This window comes from Petaurus breviceps, unplaced genomic scaffold (genome assembly GCF_028583685.1).
Source record: "Petaurus breviceps papuanus isolate PSGF00001 unplaced genomic scaffold, PetGlider_PUasm1.0 126, whole genome shotgun sequence".
NCBI classification, from domain to species: domain Eukaryota; kingdom Metazoa; phylum Chordata; class Mammalia; order Diprotodontia; family Petauridae; genus Petaurus; species Petaurus breviceps.
Genome location: NW_027185655.1, coordinates 55,805,097 through 55,822,108, shown reverse-complemented (window position 1 = coordinate 55,822,108; position 17,012 = coordinate 55,805,097). Strand labels below are relative to the sequence as shown.

Genomic DNA, 17,012 nt, shown 5'->3' with positions numbered 1-17,012 from the left:
CCTGGACCATATCCCTGTGCCATGCCGGCCTCCTACTGTTAAGGTCTTTGTGAGGTCAGGCCCACACAGGCCCTGCTTCTCTCTGGACTTCAGTACCATGCCCCCTGGCAAGGGTATTGCCCCGCTCTTGCCCCATTTTTTCATCATCTCCTTTTTAGGTCCTCATTCCAATGCAGGCGCCTTGAAGGCAGGGACCAGATTTCTATTGGTTTATATCTGTATTCTGGGGCGTATGGGTATTTGATCACTTCTGGTGTGAGAGCTTACTGAGCCCTTTTCAGGCTTGCTCATTCATCCACCTTTGGTTCCTACCTAGCACTCAACTCTCAGCGGAGGCTCTAAGACACTACAGCATGCACAGCAGCCACACACAGTGAACTGTCTCAGGCTTGAGGAGTGGGGGTGAGTCTACTCTAAGCACGGGAGGCCTTCTCCTGGTGGAATGGGTGGATGAGAACAACTTGCTCTAATAGCCATGAAGGCGGCTAAAGCAAGTGCCGTGGAGAGCTCAGAGCCCGGTCAGACGCTGTATCTGGGGGTATTGCCAGTTGTCTTGACTTTGTCTTGAAACTGGACTTGGATGACTGGAAGAGAGCTGACAACTCTGTGCAGCAGCTCTGCCTCCCTGAAATCCAAATCATACAAGAGTCAACACACTGCCCTTCAATGTCCGTAGGCCCAATGCTTAGCACAGTGCTGGGGCAAGTAAAGTGCTTAATAAATGCTGATTGCCTCTCTAGAAGGGAGAGAGACTAACCAGTGATAAGCGAAATAAAAAACAAAAAGTCAACAGTGGCAGATAAATAGGAATTTATTAAAATCAATGTCTCCAACAATAAAAAATTAAATGACATTAAGGCATCTTTTACTCCATTACTGTGTATTCAGTAAGGATTTTTTTTTCTTAAAATACAAGAGCACATCTGTACAAAATTCTTTCCAATGCATTTGGCAGAATTAATTTTTTTAACTTATATATTATGAAAACCTCTCATGTTTAAACCTCTCAATACACCAATATTGAGAAAAATATAATTTAGATTTATTTGTGAGAAGACAGTTCTCTGCAAAAAAAACAAAACATGGAAAGTAACTACATACAGATGTAAACTACATGAAAAGGTTGGTGGTATTCAAACACTAGGTTTCTCTGAAGCAATTTAAACACCAGTAATTCAAGGGAATGAACAGATGAAGACATAAATAAAGTGACAAACCTATTAATACAGACCATGCTGCCAAATAACTTCACTCTTACTATTTACTCCACTGAGATGAGGACTTGAAAAGGGTATGCTGGATAAGCAGCTTTACATTCCCTTAAAAAGAAGTCACACCCCAGATAAGCCAGTATAAATGAACACTGCATATATCATTACTCTTCTTGATGTTTGATCATTTATAAAGCTAAACAGGCTCCTGAGAGGATACTGACATTCCGGTGGCATGTTTTACCTTCCTTTAAGGCAAATTTGGGAGAATAATGAAATGCCAACAAATCTCTGCATGAACTTGTGATCTAATTACTTAGGAAACTACAAAAACTTATGTTTTATAAAATGCCACTTTGATAGAAGAGTACTGCAAAAAAATGGTGACTTCAGTTTAATGTATTAAAAGATGGTGTTTTCTTGGATCAAGTTTCTTTTGTTATTCGTCATCTTTAGAACCAGTTTTGCTTAACTACAAAAAGAAGAGAGAAATATTAAGGTTAAGCTGTTACATTATTTACACTTCATATCAAATTAAAAACATTTCCAGTTAATAGAATCGGCAACAAAGTTTACATATTTTGAAAGCTCTAACTTTTATTTTGCATAACTGTACTTCAAACTTTAAATTCTTCTTGAAACATTTAAAACTACAGGGTTCACTAAATGTTAAAATATAACTATGAACAGGAGACAACATAAAAATTACATCTGAAACCCACTGTCAAAAATTTTGAATGTGTAAATACAGGATAAAAGATGAAGTATTCCTAACTTATCTTGGCTTTTTTTTTTAAAATAGCAAAGTATATAAATATTTCCAGACTTATAAACTGACTCCATTATAGTTCTATCAGAACAGAATGAAAAATTGGGGAAAATTTATAGATTCAGAAATGTAGGGAGAAGCTCTGAAAAACACAACCAGTTTAGGGAAGCAGACCCTGGAAGCAAACTTCTATGCAGTATTACCCCAACATTTTCCCTCATATTTTTTTCATTTCCTTTTGTCAACCTGGCCTGAAATTCTACCAAGTCTCCTTTGGGTTTATAAGCATTTTTCTTTAAAAATGCAAATTGGGATGTCTGAGGACTTTCAGGCTAATTTCCTTTTAACATTTAAACTAAGGGATGGTGAATTCTGGTTAGGAGAAAGGAAAAGACATAATTTGGGGAACATGAAGCATTCAATTGGGAGGATCTCAGCAACATAAAGACAAAAGGAAGCTGGGAAGAAGGGCATTGGGAAGTGAGAGTGGTACTGAAAGGAAGGTGTGAGGATGCTAAAGAAATACTTCATCTACTTAAAAATGTTGTCTAATACCCTCCTCTCTTTTCTATATCCCACCAGTCACTATACGTAGGACTCAAGTTCCAGGACAGTATAGTTCCACTATGTTTTGTATTTAATAGCTTTGTGGGCTTTTGCTGGCCAGAAAACTTAAGTTTTCCTTAAATAAAACTGAAACTGAAAATGCATTTCCCTATAGAAAAAAATAAACCTACCAATAAAACTTTGGAATTCATAAGTTGAGGACCTCTTTGAGGGTCACCACAAATTTCAAACATAGCCAGCTTAAGAGATGAAATTCAATGACTGCAATGCAATTTTAACACCTACAATGAACAGCTCTTTTTAGAGGAGCACTGGAAAAGTATCATTCTAGCAAATTTCAGGAACAATGAATCTCGAAAAAAAAAGTATATGAAACTTAAAGCTGGCAAGAGTGTCCAAAAGAGTGAAGCAAAGACTACAGTTTTAAACAAAGAACTAATCGATGTGAAGTCTTTACTGTAATTGTTAGGATTGGCACTTTCCTGGGAACTGTCTTGGTTTGAGAAACCAATCCATAAACATTTTCATGGCTCACTCTATATTCCAACTATAATTTAAAGACAAACTTAAACTGTGTACAATTAAAGATGCACTGATTTATCATCATAGAAATTTTGAATCTGAATGGACCTTAAGGTGGTCTTCTAGTCAAACCCCATCAATTTAACTTCTCCAATTTGTCCAAGGTTTTACAGTTAGTGAAAGATGTGGGATCAGGACCCTTGTTTAAATGATATTCAATATGCTTTGCTCTGTATAAGGGGTCAACGTTTCAAGCTAAGCACATGTATAGCCAAACTGAATATAAAATACACTAACACAGACCTAAACATGAGCCTGTATGTATGAGCCATTCCTCAGGTTTTTGTAGGCATCATAAAAGTTAGTTGACTAGAGGAGGAGGTATTTTTCAAATGGGATCCATCAGCACATCTGGAGAAGGAATGGGTAAAAGTATCTATCTCCAGATCCTGGAGTAAAGTAGGAGGTAGGGCTGTAGTGTGGCGAGAGGGTGGTGGCAATTTGTGTGCCTGTGTGCAAAGGAGATTTTCCCCATTCATTTATGGGAGGGCAGGAAATAGGGAGGGGTGGTTAGGTGGTACAGCAGATGGAGTTCAAATCCAGCCTTAGACACTCACTAGCTTTGTGACTTTGGGCAAGTCACTAAATCCCATTTGCCTCAGTTCCTTATCTGTAAAATAAGCTGGAGAAGGAAATGGCAAACCACTCCAATAAGACAAGAAAATCCCAAATGGGGTCACAAAGAGTGGGACATGACTGAAATGACTCAACAACAGCAACAAAAGGAAATAGGGACAATTAAAGGGAAAATTTCAATGGGTGAATGTTTCTATTCAGTCATTTTCCTTACCTTACCTGCCACACACACCCGGCTTCCTTTTTCACTGAAGGTTAGGTGCTCTCTGGTTGTTCAAAGCCTCTAATACCGCATCCTGTTCACCCCTGTCCTAAAAGTACCTCATACTCTAAAAAAGTACTACCTCCCCTCCAAAATTCCAATTCTTTCGATCTCATAGAGATCTCGAGGGGTTTTCTGGGTAATTTCCCCTTAAATAACATTAATATTGACTACAGGTAAATGGTGGGACAATAGAGTGCTGAGTTCAGAGAGAAGAAGACTGGAATTTAAATCCAGCCTTAGACCCTTACTAGTTGGGTGACTGCAGACAAGCCATTTACCCCGCTAGCCCCTTGCTGACATTTCCTTGCCTGCAAAATTCAAATAATAAGAGCACCGACCTCCTGGGGTTGTTGTTAGGATAGTAAGGTAATATCTGGTAAAATGCTTAGTATAGTGCTGGGCATATAGCAGGCTTTTAATAAATGTTTATTCTTTCCTTTTCTCTCTCCTCTCCTTAAATGCTACATAACAGGCAAGTCTTCAGATTTCTATACATTTTGTCATTGCTACAAAGTGACTGTGAACTAGGAAAAAAACACTTAAAGATACTTACATGCTGAGTGTATGCAAATATCAGACATCAGTCAAATCCAAAGGTTGTTAGAAGAGAAAATAAAAAAGAGGTTACATATAAGTTTCATTATGACACCTACTGACATTAAGGTGATAAAATACTTTGTGTTTAAGTAACATACCTTAACCACATCAACCCAGTTCCAGCCTCGTGGAAGTTCACCTTTGTGATCTATAGAATTAAAAAAAAATTATTTTCAAGATAACAAAGACTATTTTTTAGACTATATTCTAATACATCCCTACTAAGAACTTAGTTTTAAAGTACAGTACTACAGGCTACTTTTTAGTTCCTTAGTAACTGAATGTACTTGGTGAACTGAACTTGATTTTAAATTTGTAAAAGAATGATCAAATATTCCTTTTTACAAGTTTGCTCCTCTTTCATTCAAGACTATAAACTTACTCTATGTAAAACACAAAGGCAAAATGCCCACTGTGGGGAGAAAAAAGTAACTTTATTAGTTATATCTAAGACTAAAGCTGATGTTTGGGAATACTGTGTACAGAATGCTTTACTAGTGTTCAATTCATAAGGAAGCTAGGTTCATTAATGATAGCAAGGAGAAGGACCATATGAAACAAGTGATTAATTTTAAAAATAAAAATATCCTCAACTTTTTTGTTGCATAATTGATGCTATGTATGTTAATATAAGAAAATGAATTTTATTTATAAAAAGCACTGTTCATTTTGGTGGAGATTATATAACTGTTCAACAAAAATAATTTGGTACCATTTTTTCTTTGAACTCTTGGAATACTATTTGTTTAACCCTCAAATTTCACATAAGTGATATCAATTTTACAGGTAGAAAAACTGAGGCAAAGACTCACTCATAAAGAATAACAAAGATGCTAGCGGGGTTCTGGCTTTAGATGTTCATGTCTTCCCACACCCCTCAAATGTCATACTTCATTTGGTCTACTGGAAGGACTATCTGAACATATCTCCAATTCTGTCTCTTCTTCCTAGAATTCTGAGAATGCTTCCTTTAAGGTAGTTCTAAGTCAAGAATACTTATGACACCCAGCAAAAACTGTTTTGGCATCTGTCAGAAGACAAAACTACTTACTTTAAACTAAGTCAACTGGCACTATGAAAGCCTAGTTTATAGTTGTTCTGGAAAATTTAATATGTTTATGATAAGAGGCCTGGTTACCAAGTTTTCTGGCCTCTTCTTTCCATAGTAGATATGAGTCCTTGGCAACTCCCCAACCCTCTGAGCCATCCAAACAGTGCCAAGTGGTTTAGAAAAATGTCTCTATGGGTACAAAATCAACTCCCTGAAGAACCAAAGGGGGTTCAGCCATGAGGTTCACCAATGGCTTAGCTAATGCATGACAGGGCTTTCAGGTGAACTATAGCTGTTAAGTTTTCAGTCACTGTCTCAACAGCTGCCAAAGATGAAACATATGTGACAATTTTACTGCTACAAGGGCTGGCATTACTGTTAAGGGGATAGCTAAAAAATATTAAAAGGAAACTGCCAGAAACTAATGATGTTACTCAATCGTACCCATTCATTTCCCAGACAAAAGTTCTCATATAGCTGTTATACTTTCAAAAGGTTAGGTCTGTTACACATAATTTTGGAAAATTGAGACTAGTATCTCATGTATACTTACTTTTAAAATTATTTAACATTGTTTTGTCTCACAGTACAGTAATAATAAAAAAAGTTATGACAGGTGACATTTCTATAGCACTTTTAAGGTTTACAAAGTACTTTTACTTTTTCTCATGTGATCTTCAAAACCAAGTAGGGCAAGTATTATTACCCATTTTATAACTTAGGAAACCAAGGCCTAGTCATATTACCAGTAAGAGCCAGTATTCACACAGTGGTTGTCTGACTCCAAGTCTAGCACTCTTTTTACTATCAGAGCTACCTCCAATTTTCTAGCATAACAATTATTGCACTAGAATTCTAGTTAACTGAATTTAACAAATGTAAATAAGGATTCTTAAAAAAGAAGGCTTTTTCTAACACTAAAAGAAATATATTACAAACATGAAGAAACGTTCCTAAAGGAAAGAATGAAGAAGTAAAATATGAAAAATGCCTTCAGACCATTTTTCTAGTTAACTTTTTTTTTTTTTTGCTTTCTGGAGGGCAATTGGGGTTAAGTGACTTGCCCAAAGTCACAGGGCTAGTAAATGTGTCAAATGTCTGAGGCCTCAGGTCCTCCTGACTCCAGGGCCAGTGCTATATTCACTGAGCCACCTAGCCACCCCTCAGACCATTTTTCTAATGCACATGATGTTAAAATTATCCTGTCAACCTGACTTACTATGGTTATTGTGACATTCACTGCTTCTCAAATAGCAACATTTAGTGATGAAATATTAGCAGTAGTAGTAGTAATAATAATCATCAAATTCATATCATAATCATCAAGGCAGAATCTGATTCTAAGACTCCAAAAGTAATCTTCTAAAACAAATACTAGTAAGAACCCACACAATCATATTATGAGGCAGTCACAAGTTTATCCGTGAGGTGATTAAAAAAAACTAGTGGAGCTAATATTAAGCAGTACAAACCTGTCTTGTCTGCCAGCTTCCGTTTCTGTGTTTTTGAAAGCTGTTCTTTTTTATCTTTTTTCTTACTTGAGGGAGCAGGATTAGGAGTTTCAACTGAAATAATATTGTTTATTGATGTCTGAAAAGAAAAGAAATAATTCACAATTATAGCTCAGCACATATTAAGTAAGATACATTTATCTAGTTCCTGAAATATGTCAACTGTCAATATTAAATTGATAAAATGAAAATATACAAGATTAAAGTTATCTTCTATATGACATCAGTATACTGCTAGAACTTAATCAAACCCATGTTCAAAGCTGTTAGGTAACAATTAAACTGTTATAAAAGATACCAATGGAAGCAAGATCTAAAGCCCACTGAAAATAGAGGGTCGTATTAGTTTCCAGGGTAGATGCTAAGAACAGTTAATTTACTACAACTTAGAATGTTTTAACATGCACTTTAAAATGCATATAATTCATGCCATCAGGCACCTATGATTATACTTATTTGTCCAGATCTTCCCAATTCTCCCTTTAACCAATGAAGAGAATCTTGTTAAATACTTAAGTCATTAAGTCAGTAATGACATTTTGAAATCTAGAACTGTGGAACAGTCTTACACTAAGAGGGTACAGAAAGCAGAAGTTACAGTGTCTTTCCTTATAGCCTGATTCAGAAAACATAATCAAGTGTTATATATGATGTAGTATAAACATTATAGTGATACCAAAAGACACATGCTTTAAATTCTTTCAGAAGTCTATTTTCTAGGACTCTTTCTCTCTCTTTTTTTTTTTCCTTTTTGGAGGGGGAAGGCAGGGCAATTGGGGTTAAGGGACTTGCCCAAGGTCAAACAATTCGTTCTTGTGTTAAGTGTCTGAGGCCAGATTTGAACTCAGGTCCTACAACTCCAGGGCTGGTGCTCTATTCTCTGATCCTGCCACCTAGCCGCCCCATCTAGGACTCTCTTGAATGATACTTTGTATTCAATGAAACCTCAAAGTATAACTTTAGGATGAATTATGGTAAGCCTAATTGTAACAAGAGAAGGACTATGACTTAAAAACAACACATTTTAAAGAAAGTACCACTAAACTGTTCAAATAATATTTTATATATTCTCTAAGAGAATTTAAATAACAGATACATGGAAACTGTTTCTTCTATCTCAATGGAGCAAAATGATTATGGAGAGTATTAGATAATTCTATTATTGATATCTTGGTTTCTGTGTGAAACTGAAGCTTATGAAATCTAATTTCCTAATTAAATTCTAAAATTTATTTGCACCTTAAATTTGACCCAAAGCTTTTTACAAAACAAAATTCTAAATAAAGAGGAATTAGAAAAAGCTACTATAAGGCCCAAATTACATGCTCACCATGGAATTAACAGGATGATGATTCTCCATGAACTGTTCTTTATTGTCCTTGGCATATTCAAACAATGTATATGTCATTGCAGTTCCAAGATTAACTTCAACTTCTTCTTGTAATTTAGCCAGAATACTCTGCTTTACAGCTGATGATCTAGAACATATATTTTTAAAAGAAATGAAAAGGGAAGAGTAAAGTAAAAGGGAGTAGGAAAGTAAATGGGAGAGACAAATGAAAACAGCAAATGAAAGGCACTTACATGGTATTGTTGAAAAAAGCATTCATAGATATGATTGGAGCTGTTTGTGGATATGTTTCAGTCCAAGAAACTTCTATTAAAAAGGCTTTAGGATCACCATTTTCACCTATCTGAAGGAAAGGAAAATGTTAAATAGAAAATAGTTACATTTGTATTACAAAAGCCTAAGACAATAGAGGATAAAATTATGATATTTAAAATAGTAAATTATTTTCAATACTTCTAACTAAAACATCAATTTAATAAGAGTATTTTTAAAGTCTTTTTGTAGCAGCCACAATGAAGGGGACCCCTGTGCTCTGGTCGAGCTCCAGCTCATCCTTAGTCTATAAGAGCTTTCGTAGTTCTGGTCTTAGAATGCAGGACTTTATATACTTGCCTTATTTCTACAACTATAGAGGAAGCTCCTCCAGGAGGGGTCTTATGTCACCCATGCAGTGACAGGGACTAGTATACAGTAGGAATTTTATAAATGTTTGTTGAAAATGTGGATAAAAAATCCACTAATGACAGAAAAAGCTCATTTCTGTCATCATTTCCTGCCTATCAAACCATGACATTTGATAAGCTTTGAAATCATAAGACATTGAGAAACTCAAGTCAATCAAATTTCCATCTTCTGTATTCTTTATTCAGCTCCAGGGAAGAAAAAAAAAAACCTCATTAAACAGTATTTTAAGGTTTACAAAATGTTGTCTTCAATACCTCTATGAAATACTATCCTCATTTTAAAGATAAGAAAACTGAGACTCAGAAAAGCTAAACAATTCGACTTTGACAAAAGTATCTGAAGTAAGAATCAAGCCCAACTTTCCTGGACTAGTGCTCTGTCCATTACATTATGTGGCAGGTAAGTGCAGAAGAAAAGGCAAATAAACAAAATGGGAAACCAACAAGCCACAAAATCAAGTACTAAATAAATTAAAGTTCACACATTCCATAAAGAAAGTTAGGCAGTTTTCAGATGAAGAAATTAAAGTTATCTATAGCCATGTATAGCATATAAAGGGCTATAAAGCTGTACATATCCTCTGAACTAGCAACAATACCACTACTAGGTCTATTCCAAAGAGATCATAAAAATGGGAAAAGGACCAACATGTACAAAAATGTTTATAGCAGCTCTTTTTGTGGTGGCCAAGAACTGGAAATTGAGGGGATGCCCATCAATTGGGGAATGGCTAAACAAGTTGTGACATATGAATGTAACGGAATACTATTGTATTTCCAAATACCTGTCATACCTCCATTTTCTTTCTTTTTTTTTTAAGATTTTTCTTTTTGCTTTTTGGAGGGGGAAAGGTAGGGCAATTAGGGTTAAGTGACTTGCCCAAGATCACACTGCTAGTTTTTTGTGTTACGTGTCTGAGGCCAGATTTGAACTCAGGTCCTCCTGACTCCAGGGCCAGTGTTCTATTCACTGTGCCACCTAGCCGCCTCCATACCTCCATTTTCTAATTACTTTACTCTTGCTCCTCATATTTCGGTCAGATTTTTATTGCTGAGTGGGAAACTGGGGAGACATTTTTTTTTTTAAAGCAATTGGGGTTAAGTAACTTGCTCAAGGTTACACGGCCAGTTATTATTTCTGGGTGTGGTGTTGAGTATCTGAGCCTGGATTTGATCCAGGTCATCCCGACACTGGAGCTGGTGCTCTTACTCGCTGAGCCACCTGGCCGCCCCTAAGCAATTGGAGTTAAGTAACTTGCTCAAGGTTACACGGCCAGGTGTTTCTGGGTGGGTGCTAAGTGTCTGAGACTGGGATTTGATCTCCAGGTCTTCTCAACACTGGAGCCGATGCTCTTACTCGCTATGCTGGCCGCTCCTGGGGAGACATTTCTAAAACACTGCTTTATGTTACTAGCAGTGACTGTAGCATAAAGTTCAACCTTTTCAGTTTGATACTCAAGGGTGTGCCACAACCTCTTTCCAGTCTCACCTTGGCACTATTCTACACAAACCCCTTTTCTAGCCAATCAGAATGTTTTACTTTTACTCCTACACAAACAACATATCTGTATTGCTGAACTTACCTTTCACCCTACCTCTCTTTCAGGATCAGATCAAGTTCTAACTCCTCTCTGAAGCCTTCTGACTGACCTAGCTCACAGCAGTAGTTTCTCCTTTCTGAGAATGCTCAGTAGTGCTTAACCATATGCACCATGCACTTTGAACTTATCACTTGCTACCAGGGGACCTGGTATTGCTTTTGCTATTTAAGTCCTATCCTCCTAGCTAAAATGTAAGCTCCTTAAGGGCAGACACTGTTTCATGCTTATGCCTATAACCAGGGCCTAACATTCCCCCATGCACAAGATTAGAGGGTATTCAAGATAAGTTTACTCTCATGGTGATATTTGCCAAAGACCATTGAGCGTTAGCACAGAGACTTGATATGTTTTAGCAAAGTCAGTCAGGTTGTTAGGGTTAAGTACAGAGAAGATATGAGGGCTGTAAAGTCAAGCATATAATATATTTGAGGAAAAGGTAAACTCTAAAGCAAACAAATGCTGCTAACCTTTTTTTTGTGACTATCTAATGAAAATTCTAAGTACTGGACATGGCATTATTTCCCCAAATTAAGTAAAATAGCTTCCAAAAACATGTGGTATAAAGTATTCTAAGAAAAAAAAAAAAACAGTGCACCTCACTATTATAAGAGGTTATATAAATGGACTGCATAAAGGGAAAATAATATCGTTCTTGTGTTAAAAATGCATTTAATACCAATTCCCCTTCAGGCAAAGACTATCCTGTAACTTTTACATATATCATCTCAAAACTAGAAAATCATTTTAAGAAAATATCACCTATCCCTTTATAATAGCATGGTATAGTGGAAAGAAAGTCAGTCAAAGGCCCTCTTGGTTGTAGTCCCAACTCTGTCACTAACTGGTTGTATACTTTTGAACAAACTGCTTACCCTCTTTGGTTCCTGTGTCTTCATTTGTAAAGTAGAGTTATTTATTGTTCAGTTGGGTCTGACTCTTTGTAATCTCATGGACCATAGCATGTCAGACCCTTCTATCCTCCACTATCTCTTGAAGTCTGTTCAAGCTCATCTGCGTTGCTTTCACGATACTATCTATCCAACTCATTCTCTGCCATCCCCATTTCCTTTTGCCTTCCAACTTTCCTAGCATCAGGGCCTTTCCCAGTGAGGTCCAGCTTCTAATTATGTGGCCAAAGTAAATTAGCTTCAGCTTTAGTATTTAACCTTCCAGTGAATAACCTGAATTAATTTCTTTTAAGTGTTGACTGATTTCACCTCCTTGATGTCCAAGAGACATTCTCCACTACCACAATTCAAAAGTGTTGACTCTATGGTGCCCAGCTTTTCTTACAGTCAATCTTTCACGACCATACAATGCTACCAGAAAAAACCATAGCTTTGACCATATGGACCTTTGTAGACAAGGTGATATCTGTTTTTGGTATGCTGTTCACATTTGCCAAAGCTTTCCTTCCAAAGAGCAAATCTCTTTTCATTTAATGGCTACAGTAGCTGTCTGCAGCAATCTTTGAGCCCACGAATATAAAGTCTGACACTGTTTCCATTTCTTCTCCTTCTATTTGCCAAGAAGTCACGGGACCTATAGTCAAGATCTTAATTTTTTTTGGATGTTAAGCTTCAAAATCAGCTTTTACACTCTCCTCTTTCACCTTCATCAAGAGGCTTCTTAATTCTACTTCACTTTCTATCATCAGAATGGTATTGCTGCATATTTAAGATTGTTGATATTTCTCCCACAAATCTTTATTCCAGTTTTGGATTCATCCAACCTGGCATTTCACACATTGTACCTGCATATAAGTTAAATAAATACAGTGACAATATGGAGCCTTGTCACATTCTTTTTCCAATCTTAAAGCAATCAGTTGTTCCATGTTTGGAATGCCTTTTGGCATTCATATAGGTTCCTCAAGACAAAAGGTGATCCATGGAAGGAAATGGCAAACCACTCCAGTATTTTTGCCAAGAAAACCCCACAGGCAGTACTAAAATGATAAAAGAGATGACACTGGAAGAAGAGCTGCACATATTAGAATGTATCCAAAACATCACTGGAGAAGAGTGGAGAACAACTACCTAGCCCCAGAACTAAGGAAGTGGCTGGGCCAAAGCCAAGATTCAGGTGAGGATCTATCTGATGCTATAAAGATCAATACTGCATAGGAACCTGGAATATAAGATCTAGGAACCAAGGGTAAGTTAGATGAGCCCCAACAGGAGCTAGAAAGATAAATATTAACATCTTTGAGTGTCAGTGAACCTAAATGCATGGGAATGGGTAAATGTAATTCAGTTGGTCACTACATATACTACGGGACAAGAATCCCTTAGAAGAAATGGAGTAGCCCTCATAGTCAATAAAAGGATTAGAAAAGCAGTGCTGGGGTATCTCAAAAATGAGGGTATGAGACTACATGATATTTGAAGTCTCTTCCAATTTCCAAATTCTATTTATTTATTCTAATTATCTATTACAATAAATAATTTTTAAAAGTTAACTTTTATAATCTGTCAAATATCGAAAGATATGAGTTATCATAGAATTAAAAAATACTTCATGTCATGCAGATGAAGGATTTTTGAATTCTTAAGTCCTCTAAGAATGTGCTACAAATAAGTACATCATCAATTTAGACAATTTAAACAGAAACATGACTAGATGCATAGATTTATAAAACAAAAATTAGCATTTCAGCAATAACTCATCTCTTTATGCAAAAAATCAATGAATAAACATTCAGAAAAAGGAAAAAGTCTCTGCCTTCAAAGAGTTGACATTTTAATGAGAGAGACAACATATACCTAAGTAGGCATAAAGAAGATACATATACAGCACAAAACTTAGAAGGGAAAGCAATAAAAAACGATTTTATTCATGCTTTGTGTCTTACCCTATATTGAAATGACACTGGACTTAATTCTCGGAAACTTTCATCGCCTTCATAAATAGAACGTAATGCTTCCAGTTCCATCTAAATGAAATGGATCAAATAGACAAGGACTTGAGTTTTTGGTACAAATTTACTATGTGAAGGTTATGTCTGATAACACACTCTAAGAAGTAGTATAAACTCACTACAAAGCACTACTTACTTGAAAACAACTATCTTTTTAAGGTTTAACAAATCTGAGGCTGATAGTTTATGGCAAGCATAGAACACACAATAGATACTATTTAAAATTCAATGAAGTGAATTTTAAAATTCCATTTAACAAATGTCTGGTACTTATGACACTACTCAGGATTGCTCAATGCATTTCATGAAAGTCCAACATAAAACAATCTCTCCCATTTCTTCCTAAACCTACATAAAAAAAAAAAAATCAGATAATTCTTCCCTTTCAAATACTCATAAATCAGCATGGTTTCAGTCTATTGCTATAATCTCCTTCTTACAATTACCTTCTACAATCTTGAATGCTAACTTCTAAGAAGTTACTTCCCAATCACCAAGTCTGTTATATGTCTAGCAATTTACACTTAAACATCATTTTTCTCTCAAATCTTTTGTGGTATTAAGCCAGTGAGGTAGAAGAAAGTATTCAGTACGTTCTTCTTCAATGCTTCAAGGATCTGTGATTATGTAGGCATAGGTACTCCATGAGGAAAATCTCTCAAAATTTCCATCTTGAAAAAAATATATATTCTACAAAACTGGTAATGAGCCTCTATGACCTTAGGGTGGCCCTGGGACAACAGATATAACAGTATGTTACTAGGCCCATACAAGACTTTCCAGCTTGGTAGGACATGGTGGAGCTTGCAATCTCATAGCCAAGTGGTCAAGATCCTAGTGTCATCTTCAGATCCTAGTGTAGGGTTACTAGCACTATAGTAATATTTCACCTTATGCATGAGTAGGTCTGCACTGAAGAAGGAATATGATCTCTTGAAGGAAATTTTTCCCACCATGGATGTTGCATTGAATGGTGGTGTAATACAAGTATAAAATCTTACTAAACTGGGCTTAACCTAGAGTCAGGGAATTTGTTTTTAAAACTAATTTGATAAACATGTTTCAATATAACCAGTTTTATTTATAACCCTATATAGTTTAGTCACAGTACTTATTAAATGCCTGCTATGTGCCAGGCACTGTGCTAGCTGCAGGGGACATAAAGAAAGGTAAAAATCATTTCCTGCTCTCAAGGAACTCCCGGCCTACGGGAGAGACGACATGGGAACGATTGTGTACAAACAAGCTGTAGAAAGGATAAAATGGAGATGATCAGAGGGATCAGGGAAGGGTTCTAGCAAAAGGTGGGGACCTTAGATTTTGTGAATTAAAAAACATTCTAAGGAAGAGCTCGTAGGTTTCACCCAACGGTCAAAGAGATCTAAGATGAACTAAGATCGATTTCAGTTATATCATGGGTTAAAGTTATATCATGGGGGCTGACCACCACTCATAACACTGCTTCTAAGGGAAAATTCATTTCATATAGGGAAGAAAAATATTTTAATTGATGTTGATGTAGGACAATTGGCTCTCTGTAAAACAGAAACTGGTGAATGAAAAATATTTCTAGATATTTTGCCTTCAACTTCTTCATCAGGCAGTTTGGATAAAAAGAACTTTTAAAAGTCATAGAGAGCCTGAATTCTCATACGCATTTTACAGATGAAGAAAAGAAGGCATACTAATTCCCTTTCAAAACCACTTATTCAAAGAAAGAAAGAACAGATTTTAAGACTTCAATATTTCTTGGAGAATTAAATAGTAAATTTAAAGAGATGTTTTAGACTTTAAAAAAATGTAGGGGATGGAGGCTGTACAGATGATTTTACTAATATAGAAAATAAGCTGGTACCATCTCTAAAACTTAAAGTTTTTTAGAGCTGGCTCATCAGAGATAGGGCTTGAACACCCTACCCACCCCCCTCATTCCCAACCATCTCCTCAAAAGTCCTTTAAAAATATCACCACAGCAGAAACATCTCTCTTATTAGCACTGTGACTGAGATTTCTTTATATTTCAAAGTGGTATTGACCAAAAAAAAAAAAAAAAGCCCGGAAGTTGAAACATAATTCAATTTGGGTGTGCCCATAGGTGCTTACTTCCCACTAGACTACATCAAGACAATCTGGGTGCACCAACAAGCTATCAGTGTCCTGCTGGACCATCTTTATTTTTCCCAAAACAAAAGTAAATGAAAGAATAATTTTAAAAACTGTAACTGACAGGCAGAGAGGGGTCTAAGTTCAATCAGATTTCAAGCCCCCTTGGGATATGAGGCATAGACAAGTATGTGTCATATTAAGACTGGTGATTGCCAATGTCTTGCCTTTCCAGGGGAATTTCAAAGTATGGTAAGAACTAGCTCTAGCTTACAGATGGCTGAGCACCAAGAACATGTACATTTTTAAAAAGAGATCAGGGATGGGAGAAGAGGGTGTGTGTGTGCTGGGTGGGAAGGCTACTCACTCATCATCTGGGTTCCTTGACTCAGCTGGCCCCTCCTCCCACTCCCACTTTCTAGATATAGAAGCATTTACTAAACAACCTACAAAGTTCCAGGTGTAGTGCAAAGAAAAGCCAAAGTCACGCCTGCCCTCGGGGAGTCCCAGACTCTAGTGCTCTGCCCTCTGGGCTCCACGGAAGGCTGTCCCACAGCTGGAAACGAAGGCTGGGCTGGCACAGGGCTCGCCCCCCATCTAGGTCACGGGAACAGAGATTTCCAAGCAGAAAAGACCTCCCCACACCCCATTTTACAGGGTCCCTGAGAAGACAAGGGGCTTTGTACGAGGAGCCACCAACTCGGCCCCGAAGGTCGCGTTCGTCCCCACCAGGGGCTGGGGGGTTGCTGTCGGATGGAAGGGGCTTTGAAAGGAGGTGGTGAGGCTTGAAGCAGCCGCTTAATAAATGCCAGTTGACCAGGCCGGGGGGTGTTCAGGGTGAGAAGGACGCCCCCGCCTCCTCCCGGGGCACCCACCGGGACCAGGGCTGCTCCCGGAGCTCCCCTCTCCACCCCCCTCCACCTGCGGCCCCCCGTGGGGAGGGGTCCTACCTCCTGGTCCTCGTTGGCGCTCATCGCTCCGGCAGCGAGGTCCTCCTCCCTCCAACGGCGAGACAGGAAACTGGGGGGAGGGAGGAGTAGGCGGCCAAGGCGGGGGTCAGCACCCAGAGGCTGAAGACCCCCGCGCCGCCACCTCGCCGAACCTCTGTCGGGTCACTTCGTAGCCGAGCCCAGCCCCAGGACACCAGCACGCATGCGCGCGCCTCTCCGCGACAAGCCCCACGCGCCGAGGCCCAGTACGCGTGCGCAAGTGCGCGCGTGCGTGT

General features: G+C 37.7%; 1 protein-coding gene across 1 annotated transcript; it reads right to left on the bottom strand.

Moving 5' to 3' along the window:
- Positions 1–793: 793 nt before the first annotated feature.
- Positions 794–16,947, bottom strand: RWDD4 (RWD domain containing 4). The gene is made up of 7 exons (XM_069096507.1): positions 16,738–16,947; positions 13,619–13,699; positions 8,714–8,823; positions 8,460–8,607; positions 7,091–7,208; positions 4,666–4,715; positions 794–1,683 (listed from the first exon to the last, which is right to left on the bottom strand). The coding sequence occupies exons 1-7, from the start codon at positions 16,759–16,761 to the stop codon at positions 1,651–1,653; spliced, it is 564 nt and encodes a 187-aa protein (XP_068952608.1). The 5' UTR covers positions 16,762–16,947; the 3' UTR covers positions 794–1,650.
- Between the last annotated feature and the right edge of the window lie 65 nt (positions 16,948–17,012).

What these genes read in the sequence shown, in the direction of transcription:
- RWDD4 (XM_069096507.1), bottom strand. Translation starts at nt 16,761, where the DNA reads ATGAGCGCCAACGAGGACCAGGAG. An exon ending in CAGTGTCATTTCAATATAGG is followed by an intron (nt 8,824 to 13,618) that starts GTAAGACACAAA and finishes CCTTTCCTTCAG; the next exon opens with ATAGGTGAAAATGGTGATCC. An exon ending in GCTTTTTTCAACAATACCAT is followed by an intron (nt 8,608 to 8,713) that starts GTAAGTGCCTTT and finishes TATATGTTCTAG; the next exon opens with ATCATCAGCTGTAAAGCAGA.